The following is an 8,887-nucleotide window of genomic DNA, read 5'->3' as shown; positions in this document are numbered from 1 at the left end:
TTTTTTTTTTTTTTTTTACTAAAACCCAAATGTTTCAACAAAATAAAAGCTATTTGAAGATGAGATCAGTGTCTTATTTAACTTTGTCTCCTTAGGGCCTGTACAAGGACCAGTGCATAGCAGGTGCTCATATAATGTGTGCTGAATAAATGAATGAAAGAATTCTATGATTTAATGTTGATTCTGAACACTGGTGTTCTTGCAGTGATGACTGTGGGCATGGTGTTGAGGGTAGAGTTCTAGAAAGGGTAGTGTGGGAAAAAGTGCTAGAAAAGGATTCATGTCTTAGGGATGAGTTTCATCCAAATCGTCACTTTTCCTGCACTGCTGTCCCTATGTGATACTGGGGGACATCTTTCAGTTCCACAATCTTATTGGTTCCCAGTAGAAAGTTGGGGGAAACCTGCCCATTTGGAAGGGCTCAGCTTCTCCTCAGTCCAGCTGATTCTTAGTCGAAATCTCTCCCAATATTGTCAGATCCTCCAACGCTTAAAGAAGAGGTTTAGAATCTGTGTTTTTACATGAAATATATCAGTTTTTATATTTTGGCCATTGCACTATTGACTGTTAATTGTCTCTAAAAATATGGTTTTGCACTTCCAGGGTGAAATAATTTTTAGTTGAACTACATGGCCACTGAGAATAAATACTACATTTCCCAGTCTCCCTTGCAGCTTATGGCTACCATGTGACTAAATTATGGCCAATAGAATGAGAGAGAAAATAATGTGTGCACATTCCTGAGTCTTGCCCTTAAAAGGAGGGGTGTAGCATTGCCTTCCCTTCCCCCAATCCTATGGGCAGGTGTACAGACATGCTGGGGACCATTTTGGAATATATGGACAGAATGAACGCACCAGGAGGCTACCAAGACAGCAGGAGACTGGGTCCCTGATGCTGTACCTAAAGAGCTATACTTGCCTCGCTTTAATGTGAGATAGAAATACATTTTTGTCTTATTGACGCATTCTTATTTGGGGTTTGTTACCCATGGGTGATTCTGTAACTCATTAACATAGTAACTCATTCCATTGTTGAAAAGGCCACGTGGGTCAAAGAAAGCATGTTTGTTCCTGAAGACAGACGCCATTTGGTGATGTATTAGGCTCTAAGCTATCTCCCTCACCCTGGGAGAATTCTGTGAGTTGCTGGTTTGAAGAGAAGCCCCAGTATCCGTAATTGATTGGAGCTGACATTTTGCTGGAAAATTCTGGAAGAGGAGTAAGGGAGTTAGTCCATCTTTGACTCTGCCTCCTGCCCTACAGTCATTTGGCTAGTGTGGGCCAGTAGCCAAAGGAATTTGAGTGGGGGCATATATTTGGGCTCCTCTGGATCAATCCCGGGAATCTGGGGACATGATTTCTTCTAGTGTCCTCCTCCTCCTCCTTCTTTTCTCCTCATTTTCCTCCTCTCTTTTCTTCTCCTCTCCTCCCTCCTTTCTCTTTCTCCTCCTTCTTCTTCCTTCTTCTTTTTTCTTTCTAAAGAAACAAGATTTCATGCAAGGGATTGTGTTCTGAGCAGCTGGCTGTGCGATGGTGGAGAAGATTGGGGGTGGGACACCATGGAAGTAGACTGTTTTTTATTTCCCCCCTAAGCTGAAGCCTGTGGTTGTTTTCTCTGAAGAAGAATAATGAAGAATTTGCTGGTCTAGAACACTAGAATCTTGAAATCGTTTCTCATCTGTAAGAAGGGTATGAGAATGACAAGAATGGACAGGAATGGCACCATCTCTCAGAGCTGGGGGTGAATATGGGAGATCCAAGGGCAGACCATGTGGAGCTGAGGTGTTGTGGTGCAGGCATCCTCAAGGGACACGATGCGGAAGTGCAATGACCAAGATGTCAGAGCATGTGTGTTGAGCCTCTTGGGGGTTCCTGACTGTGTGGTCTGTGCTCATGCAGCATCTAGAGAAGGCTGTGTTTACAGGCAAAGGCAACATCTCTCTATTTACCAGCTTTAGTTGTCAGTCAGGCCATCATGAACTCATGCCTTTAGTCGCTCATTATTTATTGAGTATCCTCTGGATTCCAGGGACCATGTTAGGTACTGAAGACAGGACAATAAGGTGCCAGGATCATGTCACCATGAGGTGACGAAGAAGGAAAGGCCAAGAGAATCCCAGTGATGCCTGCATGACATCATTGTTCTTGACCAAGATCAGCAGCCCCAAACCTTCCAACGTGTGTTGAATCCACTGGAGTAGGTGCAGCCCATTTCCAAGGGTCTAATATGGATAAACGAAATATAAGTGGATAAGCACCAAAGAGTATGGCAAATACTCAGGGGGCCTGGGACACAGAGCAGGGGCATGGTGCCGGACATTTCCACAACCCCTCTCTACCCTTCTTCAGCTGCTCTGGGCCTGGGAGGCTGTCATACAGGTCTAGGGTGGGCTTCCTTGTCCTCTAGCTCCTGTTGGATTGGGCCAATGCAAGTCTCTGCCAGGAGATCAGAGGGTGGGAGGAGAGAGTGGGATCAGGGCAATCACTCCCTTACCACTGCTTCCTCCTTGCATGGGCCACCCTTTGGGGCGGCCAAGTTCTCCTAGCAAAGGCCGCAGCTTTTGTGGGGCAGCCGTCTTCTGCAGCTGCAGCTCTCTCCAAGACCTACAACCTGCTTCCTCTTTTAGCCCTTCAGACCCAGGGATAGAACCTCTCTCTGCTGTGCCAACCCCGGGCATTTGGCATCCTTTTCTGGTTTCCCTTTGCCCTATTCATACTTTGTAAGAACTCCTTTGCTGGTTCCCCATTGAATGTACCATCAGTTTCCCTGGGGACCTGACCAGGTTGTCCTTGATACATACTTCTGCCCCATTGTGATGCTGGGCGTATCTCTAAAATCATATAAGTGCATACAAAACAGATGCTTTACATCACTGTGTCATATTTTATTTTCACAAAAACCCTGCAATTGAAGTAGGAAGGAAACTGAGGCCCCTGGGATGAGCATCTGCTGAAGGTCCCACAGCTAGTTGGTCCCAGAGCTAGCATCTTTGACCTCCGTAATGGCAGGCTCTAACCTAAGGAGGGGTGGCTCTCCTTTGGGGCCCTCTCTGATGCAGAGACTTGGTCAGCACAGCCTCCCTAAGCTTCCATTCTACCTGTTGCCCTTCTCCCCAACCCCCCACCATGCTGCAAAATGGAAAATGCTGTACCCAGCCAGCAACAGCCCTTTGTTCCACACTAACGAAGCGTGTTCTATGGGAAGCTAGCGTTCCACTTTGATTTTCAGGACTTACAAATAATGCTCTACAGCACATTGTTTGCTAGAATTACCCAGAGCTTAGCTTTTCCGCACTCATTCTGCCGTATGGAAAGAAGCCGCAGCAGCAATCGATGGGTTTTCCATGGTCTCTGACTATCCACTAGCTCTTATTTTACTGGTTTTATTTTGCTTATGCAGTCCCAGCTGTGATTATCAATACGTGCATTCAAGCCGCTCCTGACTTGAATTGTAGCGACAATAAGATTGGGGGCAGGTGTGGCGATCTACCACTCTCTGGCAAGGATATAGTCTCTGGATTGAGGGAGAATAGGTGAGGGAGCAAAAAGGAATGTGGTAGGGAGAGACTGAGCTCCAGGAGGAGGGAGGAGAGAAAGGAGAAAAAGCAAGGTAAGCCTCGATACCAGCATGCAGAGAGCCACTCCTTTTCAACGCTCCAAGTGAGCTTGAGTCCCAGCACACCCGTCTCTGAGCTCAGACTCCGCATTCACAGACAAAACGTCTATCTCTAGCTGTTCCCTGTCACCCTTAAATCCTTTAAATACAGTCAGATGAAGCCAGCAGGGTTGCTGGATAAATTAACATGTTCAAGCAATTACCGAGGCTTTTTGATAATTCAAGTACAAGGGGCTTAAGTGTTGGGTCTGGAGGAAAGAGAATGAACTTCTGAATCCCTCACATTGTTTTTTAAAGTCTTAAAGGAAAAAGGAAATGTTTTTCAGGTGGGGTGGGGATAGAGGTGAACATCATGCCACCAACTGATGAGTAATGGCCAAGCTGGTCTGAAATGTTCATTCAAATCTTCAATCAAATGCTTACATGTTTCTTTAGCCAGCACCTCTGCATTTAAATTGTGTGCATGTTCTTATTTATCCCTTTTATAACACAGATAAGTACATGTTTAGATTTGGGATTCTCTTGGATATCCATACTTGACCAATAGACTGTCTATGACACTAAGTAGGCATGAAAATATGAGGGGTGTGTGTATGTGCATATCGCCAGAAGTTGTAATCAGAGCCAGAAAAAGCCACAGCAGACATGTGGAATTCAACCAGTTATTATATTCGTATCCATAGAAGTTGCATAGTCCTAACAGAGAGGAGAATAAAAAATAAATTAGAATGGGATCGAGTGGCAAATAGATTATTGAACCCAATTAAGCATTCATCTACCTGAGGAAGAGGTTATAGACACTGTAAGACTTAAAAAATTATCTAACATCCTAACCCAGGAAGCGGGGGTGGGTGGTGGTGTGAGGACCATTTCACTCTTTGAATTTTGAAAATCATAACATCGTGACTGTAAAAGTGGCTTTAGCCTAAATGCTGGCTAAGTTGCTGATAACAATCGGGTCAAATTATGGTTAACACTCCTGGTCTTTTAAGAAACCTCATCTAAAGGAAAACAACAACAACAAAAATAACTTGGGAAAGTAGCCCCCAAATTTGTTTAGAATGACAACTTTGTTTGCTTACCGTGCGAACATGTTTTAATCCCAGAAATTTTTTAAATTATAAATACAAATATTTAAACGACTCAAACTGATAACGTTGATATTTTTGTATTAAGAAATGTTGCGCATTTTTGTATATTATGTTCGTAATATTTAAGAAAATTTACCTTCTTAGTAACAGTTTAGCCTCATGATATTAAAGTGTGAACTGAGTGATTAAGTATGTGATTTTAAGTGGAAATCTTACAAAATTAATGTACAGTGTTAGAATACAGGGGAATTTAGGGTTCATCATATTCACAAGTTTAACATATTACGTTTATAAGAACTTAAGTTTTTGAAGGATTTTATTTGTCAGTCAAACAAGCACTTTAAAAGGAAATTGAACATATTAAATTTATAACTGTAGTTTAAAATGTTTAAAGGAGTTCAATTAACCAAGTTTCTACATGGAATCAACAATAAACCAAAGTCTTCTTTAAAGTGGTTGCTACAGTTTGTTAGACTTACACGAGGAATAATGAAATGCATAAGCTGAATTGTTATAAAGAGCTTAAATTGGTTTAAATTTGGCTCTTTGAGGAGAAACAACAGAATACAGTGGTTAAAAGCTTGGTTGCTGGAGCCAAACTGCCAGGGTTTAAAACCTAGCATTTCTGTTAACTGTTGTATGACCTTGGACAGGAAAATTAACCTGGCTGTGCCTCAGCATCTTCACCTGTAAAATGGGAGCGTTGACATTAACAACACACTAAATAAGTCAATAGGTGTGACCTCTTAGAATAGTTCCTGCCATGTAATAAGCACTCATTAAATATTAGCAATCATTACTAAGATATTGAAAATCTTATTTCTAAAACTAAACCTGCAGCAGTCTTTTCTGCACACCAAAGCCTACTCACAAGAACATCAAAGACCTCACAGTGACATGCATGTCTATATAAGGTGCTCTGACACAGCTCCAAGAAGCGCTTTGACAAGCGAAAAATGCAGTCAGTTTCTCTCTCTCTCTAGTTCTAAGTAGGTGGCACTAAGTGGCATCACTTGTCTGGGCCGGTCGAATGTCACCAGTGCCTGTGCAGGTGGTGCCACCTCCAGAAGTAGCCCCAGTCTTCCAACTTGGTTTCAGCAGCTGTCTACTCTAGCCCAGTGAGCCTCTGGCATCACCTGTCGGAGGACATCTGCTAGCAGCAAAACATTCTCTTAGCATTTCCTTAGCGAGTGGTCATGTTTGGTGTCTATGGATTCAGAAGTTACGTAATTTGAATTTGAGAGCATTTTTCTTTTGTGTTTTAAATATCCCTCAATTTTATTATAAATATTTTCAAATATAATTAATCATTCCATAGGATAGGAGTTTTGCCTTCAGCAATAGCAGAGTAGATAATTCAGACTAAACCTTTTACTCAGAACTAGAGAAGCTGGGCATGACCTGAAATATATCAATTTGAACAGGGCTTTGAAGAATCAGGATGTCAGCAACTGGCAGAAGTAGGAAACCTAGAGAGATGGGCCTGACACTGAGGGGCTAGACTGACTGTATGAGTACCTGCTTTGGCTTCTTTGACAGAGCAAAAGAAAGTAGGTGGAGTGTGCAAGGCTGGAGGATGAAATCTGAGGTTAGGGCATAGCAAAGAAGTGGAAATTACTAAACATACTTTATGCTTATAATAGAGATCCAGTGGGCGAAACCATTAAAGTAAGGGTGAACCAAATACATACCATCCCTTGTAGGACTGAACACTTAAAGAAGAAAAATAGATGGAAAATTTTTATTGCTAGATATCAAGTCTTACAAAGCTATAGTAATTTAAAACCGTGTGTAATTGGCCAGAGGATAGACAAATAGATCAAAGCAACTGAAGAGGAAGTTCAAAAACAAATTCATACCTATACAGGCACTGCATTTTTTTTTTTTTTTTTTTAGAGTTTCCTATGTTTGCCATACAAATTATTGGAAACATGGTGCCTTAAAACGCCAGGCATTTATTTTTAAGCGTTCTGGAGGCATTTTTTTTTTTTTTTTTTGCGACGGAGTTTCGCTCTTACTGTCCAGGTAGGAGTGCAATGGCGCGACCTCGGCTCTGGCTCACGGAAACTTCCGCCTCCCGGATTCAAGCGATTCTCCTGCCTCCGCCTCCCCAGTAGCTGGGTTTACTGGCGCGCGCCATCACGCACAGCTAATTTTTGTATTTTTAGTAAAGACAGTTTCACCATGTTGGTCAGGCTGCTCTCGAACTCCTGACCTTCAGTGCTCCACCTCCCCCCCCACGCCCCGCCCCCACCGCCCGGCCTCCCAGTGTTGCGATTACTGGCGTGAGCTACTGCGCCCGGCCAGAGACCACAGTCATCTTAAGATTGTGAGCTGGGAAAACTAGTCTAGGACAAAATCAGCCTCTGTGCATTGAAGATGTTTACATGCTGCTTTTCTCATAGGCAACTCTAACTCTACACAGACTGCTTTAGAACACGTAACCTTAGCAATCTCTGTATTTTACAACGGCGAACTAATTCTCAAGCAATAAAAGGTTGAGGATAGCTGGCTCAAGCAATGAAATAACTCACAAAGGTTCCAAAACGTGTTTCTTAAAAAGGTAACATTTATGCCTTTAGTTTTTCCTTAGCAGTCTTCATTTTGCCTAAGAATTCCGTTTTGGGTTTCTGGCGTGAATTCACAACGAATTGGGAGGGGGAAAACAGTATATGCGAGTAAGTCGGAAGGCGTGAATTCGAACCCAGCCTTTGCCAATGACCAACCCTACCACCTTAAAACACTACTCAAATAATTAGTTCCTGTGTTAAGTACCTGGAATTACCGAGACACCCACTAAGCTCCCTCTCTCCTTCACAGAGCTCGCAGTCTGGCCAACTCAGAATACACTGTAAAAAGAGGTGTGGCATCCAAGTAACCCGCACTACACCTATGGACAGAGATGGTATTTTAACACTCAAAGGTCTTAAAAATCAAAAGTAGACTTCTTTCCTTCTGATGAGACTGGTCAAAGTGTACGTCGAGGACTAGTGCTCCTCTAAATTTTGCTTCTTTACTGGCCGCCACCCCTAGTCGGATGCAATCTGAACCTCCCGCCTCTCTGCCCGGAAATAAACTTCCGAGTTACTTTTTTTCTTGGTGTCGCCAGCAGGTTCCTCTATTCCCGGAGAAACTGCAGCGGAAGAAGGGGGCTCCGGAGTGGTTATTTCTGGGGAGACCTCCGTAAGACCTTCGCCTCCAGCAGCACTTGAGGGAGGAAGCTGAAACACAGACTGTGGCTCCTCCGCCATCTTGCTCGGAGAGACTAGAGGGCGGAAGTAGCGACTGAGCGCAAGCAGGGGGCGTGCTTTTCTCCANATTACAGGCACGCGCCACCATGCACAGCTAATTTTTTGTAGTTTTAGTAGAGACGGGGTTTCACCATGTTGACCAGGATGGTCTCGATCTCTTGACCTCGTGATCCACCAGCCTCGGCCTCCCAAAGTGCTGGGATTACAGGCGTGAGCCACCGTGCCCGGCCCAGACACTGCATTTTTACAAAGACGGCACTGCAAGGCAGAGGAAAATGATGGGTTTTTTAAAAAAATAAGCAGTGCAGGCTATCCATAAGGGGAAAAACTTGAATCTTGATATTAAGCAAAAGAAGTCAATTCCAGACAGATTATTGGCCTAAGTGTGAAACAAAAAAACTTCCAACATATAACATAGAAAAATAGTGTCATGATTTCAGGGTAGGTATGATTACTTAAGCAGGATCCAAAGAGCACTTGCTATAAAACAAAAGTTTAATAAATTGGACTACATTAAAATTTAGAACTTCTGCTTATCAAAAGACAGCTTTTAAATTTATATTTATTTATTCATACATTATGTTAACAGAAAGAAGCCAGACACAAAAAAATACATATTGTATACTTCCATGATGTAAGGTTCAAATGGGCAAAACTAATCTATGACAGTTATTTTTGGGCAAGAGGCTTGAAAGGGGCTCTTGAGGTGTCAGTAAAGTTCTATTTTTTATCCTGGATTACTGATACACAGTGAGTTCACTTTTACTTTTTTATTTTTAAGACACAGAGTCACACTTTGTCACCCAGGCTGGAGTGCAGTGGCACAATCATAGCTCATTGCAGCCTTGACCTCCCAGGTTCAAGTGATCCTCCCACCTCAGCCTCCAGAGTAGCTGGGACTGCAGGCACATGCCCAGTTAATTTTTG

At 43.0% G+C, this 8,887-nt stretch overlaps 1 protein-coding gene across 1 annotated transcript; it reads right to left on the bottom strand.

Moving 5' to 3' along the window:
* Window positions 1-6,962: 6,962 nt before the first annotated feature.
* Window positions 6,963-8,000, bottom strand: LOC108304551 (ubiquitin-like protein ATG12). The gene has a single exon (XM_017528788.2). The coding sequence runs from the start codon at window positions 7,958-7,960 to the stop codon at window positions 7,739-7,741; it is 222 nt and encodes a 73-aa protein (XP_017384277.1). The 5' UTR covers window positions 7,961-8,000; the 3' UTR covers window positions 6,963-7,738.
* Window positions 8,001-8,887: the final 887 nt, after the last annotated feature.

Source organism: Cebus imitator, unplaced genomic scaffold (genome assembly GCF_001604975.1).
Source record: "Cebus imitator isolate Cc_AM_T3 unplaced genomic scaffold, Cebus_imitator-1.0 Scaffold55, whole genome shotgun sequence".
Classification (NCBI taxonomy): domain Eukaryota; kingdom Metazoa; phylum Chordata; class Mammalia; order Primates; family Cebidae; genus Cebus; species Cebus imitator.
Note: the sequence above shows the minus strand (reverse complement) of the source record. Positions and strands in the feature narration are given on the sequence as shown.